Raw genomic sequence first — 12,046 nt, 5'->3', positions numbered from 1 at the left:
CAGAACAGTGTAGAATACCATAAACCTCCTCCAGTGTGAAACACCACAGATGCACACATACACACCTGCTGGTCAACATGTAATGCCCTGGGGTTTATTTTTTGTGAGTTCGGTAACATTTTCATGTTCCAAGTGGTACACTACAAAAACAAGGGTAAATGATGCCATTTGACCGGGCATTCAGATTCTGATACTGAGGAACACAGTAGCCTTGTATTTTAGTACCATACTCTTCACAGAAGAGAGCTTCAATGATTCCAAAGGAAGGCACCCAATACTTGTGGTTCCGGCCTTGCAGCTTTCTGGAGTTTTTTTTTTTTTTTTTTTTTTTTTAAAAAAAAAGGAAAAAAGCTGGCTTTTTTTGTCATTTTTCTTTTTTTAGAAATGGAATGATGATATACGTACAGTGATTACTGCCATTCATCTCCCTTATATCTTTTTTCATAAACAAGTAACAAAACAATGAAGTCTTTCAATACAAGAAGCATAGTCATTACCACAAGACAAAAAAAAAAAAAAATACAAAAAGCTTCATTTGTGTTGTACAAAAAAATGGACACATACACACACACATATATATATATATATATTTATATATATGTGTGTGTGTGTGTATAAAAACACATATTAGGACTCCATTTAATGAAAACCAGGGACCAAGATTATAGAAAAGCAGCAATAATGAAGAGTAACAGTTATAGTGCTTTGTTAATTCAGAAACCACAATGGCTTCTGGGAAGAGACTTTGTTACTTGTTGTCTTGGGACAATATAAATGGAAGATCCCACAATGTAAGGTTACCCATGAACAAAACTGATCCTTTAACTCCACCCCCCCATCCCACACGAAACCCTGCCTTCTGTATGTATGTCACCATTAGTTCTCCACACTACACAGAACTCAGGTACCCCACAAGGGAACCTGATTAATGTTCACAATATACAAAATACAGGAGTCCATAGCTACCTAACATTTACTACAGCACAGGAACCAATGAGGGTACAGTGTACAAAAAGAAAAAACAAAAACCTGTAAACACAGCACAATAAATAGATAAAACAGCAGGTTTCTCACCATGCACGTGATGACATATCTTCCCTATATAACTCACATCTCACACACTCGCTTCGGTTTAATTTTCTGACATTTTTCCCAAGTGCAAAACATCACAAATGAAGAGTTCTGTATTCAAGTAACATATATACAAGGAATATTACAAATATGCGGTACTGTACATATAATTGTCATATAATTTATAGATGTTGATTCCTCCTATTAACAGTAACAAAAAAAATTGAAAAGCGATGAGATGAGAATTGCAATTAAGTCCCAACAGTTGCCATGGAAACAATGTGCTGCATTCTGCCATCCTTTTGCATTTAAAATGCTATGATGCATAGCACCTGGATGAGAACCCAAGCACAGGACCCTGCCGGCAGACACTACGTCACTTCCATGGCCACCGTATTGTCAGCTAGACTGTTTAGTGCTGGCTTCTCTTGATCGTGCTTTTCCCTGTAAAGATGCAGGAGAAAAAAATTACAGTAAAAAGATATTCAAAATTAAGTGTGGCTATTTATTTTCTCTGAAAAGATAACTGCTGAAAAAAGTGACAGTGACAGTGTTTGAAACTAGAGGCCACTGATGGCCAGTGCTGCAGCACATACCAAGATCTGAGAAGGCTGTGCGAAATGCTCCATCCTAGTCCAAGGGGTAGAGAACCTTGAGGCTCACCTTGGCACCATGTCCATGGAGGGCGCAGTTGTGACCTTGGGCATTTGACAGTTGGCAGCGACAGCAGCCAGCTTTAAGGCAGATGGTGGCATGGGGCCTAGAGTTCTGGGCACATGGCGTGCACTCAGGGCGGACACAGAGGTTACGGTGCAGCTCGGCGAGGACACGCCCAGGCGGAGGTTGTTCCCGATCAGGACCTGAGTAGTAGAGTTGGCGGTCATCCCATGGTTGCTGGGCTCACTGAGGGAGCCAGGGACTTGTGTGGTCGTGCTGGACACGGTGTTGCTGTTGAAGGGCTGGTGGACAGCAGACCCCGCTGTGGATGTGGTTGTTGTCATTGGCTGGCTTGTGTGAAGTACAGTGGATGAGGTGCTACTGAGGTGTAAGCCCTTGTATACTCCTTAAAAGGGATTATGGGTTGGGTAAGAAGAATAATGGAAAAGTCAGTGACAATTATGCAGGCAGAAACACACTGTCATGGACCTACAGTTCTTAGCTAAAAGGTTACTGGGTCATATCCCAGAAGGGTTCGGCTGTTATATCCAGTACAGATAGACTGAAATTAATTACTGTCTATCTAAACTATTTTGATACTAGCCATATAAACCTAATTAACGACAAACCAAACCACGTTCAAGACCATCCTCACCTGAAGCTTGAACGACACCATTGACGCCGACTCCCAGAACGCCATCCTCTTTGGGTTTGTGCACCAATAGCTGCTCGGTTGTCACCAATGCGGAAGCAGCAAACTGGGCACTTACGGAATCTAACGTCTTGGACACCAAACTCTGGGGAGGAGAGAAGTGTGTGTGCTTGGACATGTGATAAGATGTCCCAGAAATGCTGTGCTTAATGGGACAGGGCCCATACCTGTGTGCTGCTGGTGGCAGACATGTTGCCAGACGTACTGCTGGCATGCTGCTGCTGTGTCTGTGCCAACTGTTGCTTCTGCATCAGTGCCAGTTGCTCCTGGTGCTGCTGGTACTGCTCGGCTGTGAAGCCTTGGTGAGGGAGGACAGACGTCAGAAAATACACAGACTGAGATGCACGTTTTAATATGGCCCAAGTGGTCATGCCACAGATGTCTGGAGTTACCAAAGTCTGCTGCAAATGATCGAGCACTGGTTTGGAGCAATTTCAACTGGTGGGGTGTGCCAGGACTAGATGGGGACAGAGTCCCAAAAGGCAGGGTAAAATATACATGGCAGTATTGTTTACCACCATCTGTTCAGCACTATCTGACAAACACATTTCATTTAACCAGTACCTATTCCACTGTGTCTGATTACAGGAAATATGTTGCTAAAGTTCTCAAGATGATGGAGCAAAGCATAGATTCTGCTTAGTCTCCCCTTAAAGTCACTGGAGGAGTGCATAAAGTGGCTCTGAGGAAAGCATTCTGTGCAAAGACAAAGGAATTTGCATTTAAATGACTACTTTCAAAATCTGTATGTATTACAACTTCTCACTTGCACTTAAGATTCTGAAAACAGTGCCTAGGGAGACAACTGGACTCAACAGGAGGGAGACAAAGTCCAAAAATGTAGGTTTGCAACGGAAGATTTCAACAACACCAATATCGACTCCCAGTCCCTCATCATCATTCTTTGACTGCTTCACAAGTGTCTTTAACAAACCAATTCAAAACCCAGAGAGATCAAGTAACTGATGTAGCATCACTGCATTTCAATAAGAAAAAAATCTACTGACCAGCTAAAGAGAAAAAGACACCTTAATTCATGGAATAATTTACTGGAATCAAGCTTAATTACATCTGAGCTGCACTGCACTAAAACTGGCAGCATGGAAGAGGACCCAGATGACAGAGCATTGCTCCGTCATTGTATTCATCGTTAAATGGCTGACATGTTGCTGTTCCCTTTTAAAATTCACTGTTGGTTGCTAATCCTGCCATTTACGCACACTGACAAACTGCATTTTATACTGCTGTTTTTAAACTGCCTTTCCCGTGTGTTTTTTGCTCTTGGGGGGATGGGGGGCGGACAGCAATCAACATGTAATAAACACGCCAACTGCTGTTTTATAATACAGAAAAACCACAACTTAACACCTCAGTATCAAACTGCAACAAAAAAAAAACCTCTTAAAGAATGGAAGAACGTCAAACAAAGCGCAGAAATAGCACTACGGAGGCAGAGAAGAGGAAGTTTGACCCTTTCAAATATATACTAGTGTTTACTTAATTAAGGAATGTTTTAATCATTGGCAAGGAAAACATACTGGATAGTGAACTAGCGGATTAGTCTGCTCAACTCTCCCGTATCAATTCACAAGATAACAGGTCAGGATACACTCACCGGTAGTGACAGCTGAGGGACCACAGCCCCTTCTGCTCTGGGGGGGGATGCTGCACACCATAGTGCCAGACTGCAAAGAGGGCGTTCTGGCTGATCCCTGGTACGGTCTTTTTGATTGAGGCTCTGTGCCTTCAGAATCACAGGACGGTAGTATCCGGGGTCTAAAATGTTTCCATCGACATGATTTAATTTTCAACAAGACTTTGTGAGGGTGGGGAGGGCTGCTTCTGTCCGAGGTATTCGTATTTGAGGTACTGGCTAGTGCATGGACTGTGGTGCGGGCTGAGTGTGCTGGTGATTGCGGATCCAGCTCAGCATCGAAGTCCGTGAATGCTCGATCCAGCAAAACCCTGGAGTGGGAAGAGGGGAAGTGACAAAACTAAGTCAAGGTGGATGCTTGGGGAAGCAGTAAACAGACCAACAATGCATTTCCAGCCTAAATATATATATATATATATATATTTTTTAAAGGCACTTCCTAAACCATTTTTGTGGGAGTTGACAGAAAAACACTTCAGGCTGCTTCGTACATGAGTCAAAGGTACGAGTAACCGACTTCAAGTGTGAAAAAGGCATTTTGCACACACTGTTGATCACTCACCTGCCACCTCGGCCCATGCGTCTCCGCGCCAACCCCACACAGCGGTGTGGCACCGAGAGAGAAGTGAGGCAAAATCTGTACCGCACATCTCCAAGCCCTCCGTCAGATGGGCTATTCCACGGCCATGCACCGCAATGGTCAGTTCGAGGCTGAAGAAACAACAGAGAATGAGTAAGAGTGACAACAAAGGAGGGAAAAAAAGAACAAAAGACAGGGAAAGAGACTGAAACCTACAGCATAGTACTGACAGCCTGCCTTCCTCCGGAAAGCAAAGGGACCGTCTGGGTCATTTTCTTCTTCTGCCTCTGAGGAGCCTGAATGGATCTGTGGAAAAGAGGTAAGAGCAGATGAGAGCAGCTCCTGGCAGGTGTAGCTGAGGACGACAGAGCTATAATGTGTCAGTACCTGGGAGAAACCTTCGTCGTCTGAGCTGGGGAAGTCATATTGGTTGAGGTCCTTGGCATTGAACACTGGGGGACTGGACTGCTGAGGAGCAGAAGCTGATGGCTGTAAGACTTTGGACTTCTCATATTTCCTTTTTGTCCTGACAACTTCAGTCTTCTCAGGCTATGAGGATCAGGAAACAATCCATGGTTATGAAATGCTCCGAGGTCTAGCTAGAATAGAGACTTTAAATGAATAAGTCTAAATGAATCTATTGACAAGGATCACTGTATTTCTGAAACGCATTCTTCCATTTTTGGTACTCTCTACACCTCAATTCCTTTCATACTTCTTTGACTGGTATCAGCCTACAAACAGGAGTTCTCCAAAAACCTCAGTAACATAGTTTAAGATAACCTCCAAGAGCAAGAAATTTACCAGCTTGAGCACAGAAACAAGAACAGTGACGTATACGTGAACTTGTGTCAGCTCAAAGTCTGTCCAAGACATGGTTCCCTTCTCAGATTCGAAACAAGCCCCAATTCACAATGTTTCCCCTGCCCACCTTCCCAACCCGCTCACCTTGGGCTTGTAGTCCTTTAGCTCCACATGATCTTGATGCCTAAACTGACTGCTGTTGGACAATGGAACGATGGGTACCGTGTAAGTAGGCTTGACCAGAGCTCGTTGCGCCAGCACCTCCGCCATGACTTCACTGCCGAAGTCAGCCATGCCATACCTGCAACCAGAAACAACATCAGTATTCCCAACACGCCGATACACATTCTCATACAAACATATCAGTAAAGGTGTTTTAGTTTGATCTGGGTGGTATATCAAATCATTCCAACTTAAATATTCAACATGTTTCTTAAAAAAAAAAAAAAACTGCTCATGTGCACCAGTTGTACAGGTCTACTGGCGGGGGGGGGGGGGGACTCAATTACAAATGAAAAAGCTTCAGAAGTGGAATAAATTCAGCACCTAGGCACAGGGCAAATAAAAGCGGAGCTAATAAAAAGCAGCTTTAGCAAGGAAACCCACAGACTTCCTTGTTCATTTCAGATTTCATTAAGATATGGTGACTGTTAAAAGCAGCCCAGAAAGCCAGATTCCCTGAGTAAAGGTAATTTACATATCCCCCCCCCCCCCAAAAAAAAAAAATTGTGCTGCAACTGCTGGCGGACCAAGGACCTGCACGCTAACGAGCACATTTGTTTGACCCTGCTGAGCAAATAAGGGCAGATTTAGCTAGTGTCACTTGCACAAAGGAACACAGAAATGTGCATTCAATCAGCATGTGCAAAAAGAACAGAGTTAAATGCAAGACAACGGTATGCTGTTAGATAACCACAGAAACAAGTTATTCTTCTAGTACATTCAGGGGCCCAGGTAGGATGACAAGCACACCTCTTCTCCACAATCTCCAGAGTGAGGTGTAGCAACTCTCTCTTGCTTTTCTCCCTGCGCTTAATCATCTCCAATATGGTGACCGCTCGGCTTAAATCTCGCCGCAGTTTCAGCATCTTTTCGTATGATGCCTCGTCGTTCTTGCGGTTCTAGAAATGGAAGCATAAATAAGCTTTAATTATATCGGTGCCTACAGATTCTCTGTGTCTTTTTTTGGTCACAAACACCCATTACTTACTTTAACTCCTGAGCTGACTCCTAAGTCACATTTTTACAAAAGAGTCTAAACACAAGTGTGCCAGCTAATGCAATGTATATCCTACATTGTATTATCTCCTATTACAGCATAATTATACCCATTTATCCTGCTAGGAAAATTACAGTAGCTATTCGGATTATGTACGTTGTTCAAGGGTTACCTTCACATAGTTAAACCACATGCAATGTATCTGCATCATATATCCAGCGTGGTGTCAGCCTGTTGTAATGCTGCAGACCTAGTAAGTGGGGGCAGGGCGTTACCTTGCGCGTTTGCATCTTCTCAGTCCTCCGGCGGAAGGCCACATAGGGGTCGTTCGTACTGGAGCCATCGCGCTTCTCCTGCTTGACTGTAGGAATGAGGGAAATGTTCTTGCTAGCTTTCCGTTTGCATATCCAGTACTCAAACACCTCGCGGATCAATTCATCGTCCTCCTTGAGAAGCAGCTTGGCCTCTTGTAGTGTTACCAGCTGGAAAGAGGAAGATAAGTGGGTCACTTACTAATGATTTCACCCAGCAGTTTGGATATGCTATCAAATCCAGCACTGGTTTACTGCTGCACACACAGTGGAGAGCAGAAAAGGCTGGGCCGTATGACATGCTGAGGATCTGTGGGCTCATGCTGGAAATGGGGGCAGAGGAGAAAACCACAGAGCACAAGGTCTGTACCTCAGATCCAGTAAAACTGTAAGAATAAAAGAGAAACAAATTCATGTGGCAGGAAAGAGCAAGTACTTTGCAGCATGTTACCTGCTGTCCGCTTCCCTTTTCCAAACGGTCAATCATCTCCTCAAACTGGAGGGGTGTTATCTCCATCTTCTTCTTCAGCTTATTCACAAACGCCTCATCTTCTGAATCCATATCATAGTCTGGCTGCTCTGCATCCAGACTGAAAGCTGCACCATGCAGAAGGAAGGAGATTCAGTGTCCAGTTCTTTCAAGCAACATGCACACCTCATGAGCACCATCTACATTTTGTCTTGGACTCCATTAATTTGTCTCTTTAACCATTTAGGCATTGCCCACTAAATGGGGCATTTATTTGCTCTAGTATTATGCCAGCATCTTCTGTTCCTACATTTCTTTATGTATGCTGCTTTATCCTCATGTAATTTCAATCAGGATTACAAAAGGTTTAACCATTACTGCGTTAAACACAAATTTTTAAAAGTGTAACACCGACAAACCACAAAACTTGCCAAGTTTCTCTAGTTTTCACCATACCCAAAACCACCTGACTGCACCAATTGCCATTTGTCAAGTAATGCTCACACAGTACAGTGCTACAATTTCTTATTAAATTAACAAAAGTCAGAATTATGGACAGGAGAAACACACTGGGCACTGCTATTTCCCAGAAGTCACTATTTTACACATTGTTTTGCTCTCCCATACACACACTATGAATCCTGGAACCACGTGCCACAAATGGATGGATGTAGATGTTCTCACGCTCTTGCCACTGAATATTGTTGTGGTGTCCACAGCTTTCAAAATCTATATGGAGTCTATAAGAAAGCCATGGCATAAACTTTGCCTCTGCAGCAAAAGTGACTAAGATGCAGAAAGCAATGCTGCATGTTACTTACGAACTGCGTACAGCGTTAAGAGAAGCAACCCTTTCCGCTGGCTTGGAGTCAAGAATGCAAATCAGCTCATACATTCCTTGCTGTCCACATGCTGTCACTCCTAAATATCTTCTTTTAAGCGAAAGAATGATTACTGCATACAAGACCAACATTTACTTATTATACTATCTGACACCCAGGGAGACTAAGGTAACCTAATAGCACCATGCCAGGTACAAAATAAATACGCTGCTTGAACATGCATCAGGAAACTTTGCATTACAGTCAAACTTTAACAGCATATATGAACAGTTCTATTTGGGATCGGTACATTTTAAAGAATGTGAGGGTCCTGTTTGTATCAGTAAAAAATAAAATGAAAATACCCTGGGACAACCCGTAAGCACCAGAAACTTAAAATACAATGAAAAGAACTTGTTCCTTGGAACATTTTACTTTACTCAACTTCATGGTAAGACACCCAAAGCAGTAATTTCAACTGTTCCAACATACAACTGTGTTTGTCCTAAGGCTGACTAAGGTCTACATCAAGGGGACATATCAAGGACGATGTTCTCAGCTCAAAACAACAAGTCAGGGGAAAAGCAGCTCCTGTAATGCAATGGAGTACCCCAAAAACAAGCTAAACCATAGAAAAGAAACACCACCTTTAGGCAAACAACAGTTTGTTTCTTAAAATCACTGCAGCATTATGTTAATTGACTAGATCCTATGACATTTCTGGGAAACAAACCACAGAAAAAGAGTTGGTAGATACACAGACAGACAGCGTCCTTGTGAGAATTCATTGTTCAAGGCTGCAAAAAAGTGTGCCTGTAAAATGCTGTCTCCAATGTGCCACTTTTGTGAGGTCAGGCAGTGAAGACCACAGCACCCCCCTGGGATGGAGGAATGTAGAGTAAAGCTTCCTGGAGTGTTATTTGATACTGTCAGTAGGAACAACAAATGCTGGGCTAGAGGGGTATCACTGGGATACAGCTGCAGGTACTACTCAAACCATCAGTCTTGCAGACAGTGTAATATTTTACACATTCCAAATCCGTTTCACTCTAAACCCACAGAAAACTGGAGCCATTCATAACTGAGCAACAAGCAGAAAATCTCCATTACATCTATTCTTTCTGTTTATGAACCTAAAATCAACAGACCTGTACATCTAGATACTCAATTCATATTCCAATGTAGTTATATCAAAAAACAGGATCTGTCAATTTTGAACAGACATTCTGAAAAAAGAATTATACGTTTTGAATTCAGTTCTGAGGCCCAGTTTCCGTGCAAGTCAAAAACAAGGGGAAATCAGCTCAAAAACACAAGTGATAAACGTACAGAAGCATATAATTACAACAAATTTAATCTAACCCTAAACTATGGAGGGGGAAAGAAATGTGTGCATATTGGATGTGGGAAGGCCTATACTCACGCTGTATGTGAATGAGCTGCTTTGGCATCTTGAATTCCCCGGGATAGAGGGAATCATAGTAGATAATGTTGCTCTCCGCTTCAGGTACAGGGATGACCATGTTCTCCCGCTTCTCCCCATAAACCTGCTGTGCCGAGATGGCTCGCTGGAGGTGGTGTTCCTGACGGGAAGAGAGAGGAAACAGGTAAGTGAAACCTGCATCCACTGCAAGTGATCTGCTAATACAGAGGACAACCAACTTGAGCTGGTCCATCTTCATTAAGTCATAATCTTGTGACGACACAACATTAAAATTAGAAGAAAACGGACTTTAGCAACAATTAATCTACTTCATGAAACAAATTATATCCGCTATTCTCAGAAGAGTTATTCTAATTTATTTTCATTATTCCATTATGGCCCGTGAAAACAACTTCTGGCATGGTATCTCCTACTGCTGCATATGAAAATGCAGGATTTGTGATAAGGCATATCAGTTCACAATTTGAGGCACTCTGACAAAAAGGAAAATCATCTACATTACACAATTTACGCTGCTGAGAAGCTACCATCAGGTGCTAGAGGACTATTCTGCATCCTTCCCCAATCTCAGCTAAAACAAGCTCAACCATCCAAGACACACAGTGCCTCAGATGCTGATAAAATGCAAATGACAATAAATGGGTAATGAATGGGATCCTGTGACTTCTTACTTAAAAACAGTTGTAAAAAGGAATTGCCAGAGCAAGTCATAACTGACATACAAACTGGCCAGTTAATTTCTTTGGGTTTTAAAAAGTTGAAACATTCAGAATGCGAGAGCGACCATTAGCTTTGCCACAAGTAAATGTATAAAGGGGGGAAAAAACTGTTAAATATATTGTGTGTTTGTGCTGAAGAAAAACATGAATAACCTGGGCATAAAATCTATTTACATTGTCCTTGGTGAATTTTACTGGAAGGGTTCAGATTAAGTACCTTTCTCAAGGGTGTAAGAGCAAAGCCCTTCTGTGATCTTGGGGCTTGAAATGACTGACTGTGCCTTAACCATAATACCTGCCACCCAGCAATGTTCCCAGCCACCTAACCCCCTGAGACAATATTACATTTAAAAAACCTGCAAACCCAAACCACAAGCGAGTTATCCTGGGTCATGCCTAGCATAAGCCTGAGGCTGGAGCACTTCTGAGTTGTGAAAGCACCACCCATACAGCATTTGAACAGTCTCCTTTGGCCTGAGCACTAGCACTGTATTAGAGCATAAAGCATACCAGACCAACAGGCCAAGTAAACCCTGCACTCACAAAACACTGCAGGGGGAAATAATTGTATCACACTTGTACCAACTTCCAGCTATACCCATAATTTACTGAGCCACAATACCTAGCCAAAAAGACCTTGCACTGTGCCACTCTAAAAAACTAACTTCAGCAAAGCCCTCACACAGTGCTACCATGCCAAAGTCCTAGCATCTCTGAACTTCCAATGTCCACATCTACTGTATGAGCATGCCACCCATAAACTTAGATTACTGCAATTTCTATAGGTCCTAAAAGAAAGGACTGCTGGGTAAGCCATGTGCTACTTGGTGGTGAAACTGGGAAATCATGGCTACATTTGTTTTGCAATAATTCCTGTATTAACTGGAAGTACAGTAACCACATTTCCTAATTTTCAGACCATATGTTCAGTCATGTTAAATTCATAAATTTTGAAATGGATGGTACTGGTCTCACCACTGCTCCATCACTCTCCTCTATTGATTGGTCCACAAGAAACAAGGACTGGCCTTTCTCTGCTAAAATACAATGACACTAGACAGGATTCTTTGGAAAGCGTGCTGTTAGAGAAGTCAAGATCAAAACCAGACATCAAATTTGTCAGGAAGTGATCGCGTTACACTTAGAACTTTGAAATTTTTTGGTTCACACCCATGACTACAGAAATTAACATGTACAGCAAAATCTTGGAGAAGGTGTACTGTGTGTACATGGACTATAAATGACCATGATTATGCTTGGTATCACGGAGCAGTACAACACCACAAAAGTCCAAATGTGAGATTTCTTAAAAAGCAAAAGGAGAACACCAATACAGTCCAAGTTATTTATTAAGAGGTGTTTCACTGAAAACAGGACAGCACTTAAAAGCAGAGGAAAAGCAAGCCCACTTATCTGCCACAGCATGAAAACTGATGAAGATAAATCCCTAGATGTCAACAAATGGTGACTGTGATGCATCAAATCTATGCAAAGAGGACTAATGACTGACTTTTCTGTAATACAGAAAATGCAATTAAGAATTATTGAACAAAGATATTAAAATATAAAAACAGACACACAGAAC

At 42.3% G+C, this 12,046-nt stretch overlaps 1 protein-coding gene across 5 annotated transcripts in view; it reads right to left on the bottom strand.

Annotated features, from left to right (window-relative positions):
* Positions 1–605: 605 nt before the first annotated feature.
* Positions 606–12,046, bottom strand: part of LOC108927743 (enhancer of polycomb homolog 1-like) — a 34,469-nt gene continuing 23,028 nt past the window's right edge. For 4 of the 5 annotated variants that reach the window (XM_018741238.2, XM_018741240.2, XM_018741239.2 and 1 more), the window contains 13 exons: positions 9,722–9,881; positions 7,460–7,605; positions 6,973–7,179; positions 6,451–6,599; positions 5,623–5,779; positions 5,062–5,223; positions 4,891–4,980; positions 4,657–4,805; positions 4,056–4,405; positions 2,608–2,738; positions 2,384–2,525; positions 1,735–2,134; positions 606–1,515 (listed from right to left, as the gene is read on the bottom strand). In XM_018741238.2, coding sequence (XP_018596754.1) covers positions 1,443–1,515; positions 1,735–2,134; positions 2,384–2,525; positions 2,608–2,738; positions 4,056–4,405; positions 4,657–4,805; positions 4,891–4,980; positions 5,062–5,223; positions 5,623–5,779; positions 6,451–6,599; positions 6,973–7,179; positions 7,460–7,605; positions 9,722–9,821 — 2,256 coding nt within the window. In that variant the 5' untranslated portion in view covers positions 9,822–9,881 and the 3' untranslated portion in view covers positions 606–1,442. Of the gene's footprint in view, positions 1,516–1,667; positions 2,135–2,383; positions 2,526–2,607; positions 2,739–4,055; positions 4,406–4,656; positions 4,806–4,890; positions 4,981–5,061; positions 5,224–5,622; positions 5,780–6,450; positions 6,600–6,972; positions 7,180–7,459; positions 7,606–9,721; positions 9,882–12,046 lie in introns of all 5 variants that reach the window. The other variant, XR_003797144.1, reaches the window with a different exon arrangement.

This window comes from Scleropages formosus, chromosome 19, assembly GCF_900964775.1.
Source record: "Scleropages formosus chromosome 19, fSclFor1.1, whole genome shotgun sequence".
NCBI lineage: Eukaryota > Metazoa > Chordata > Actinopteri > Osteoglossiformes > Osteoglossidae > Scleropages > Scleropages formosus.
Note: the sequence above shows the minus strand (reverse complement) of the source record. Positions and strands in the feature narration are given on the sequence as shown.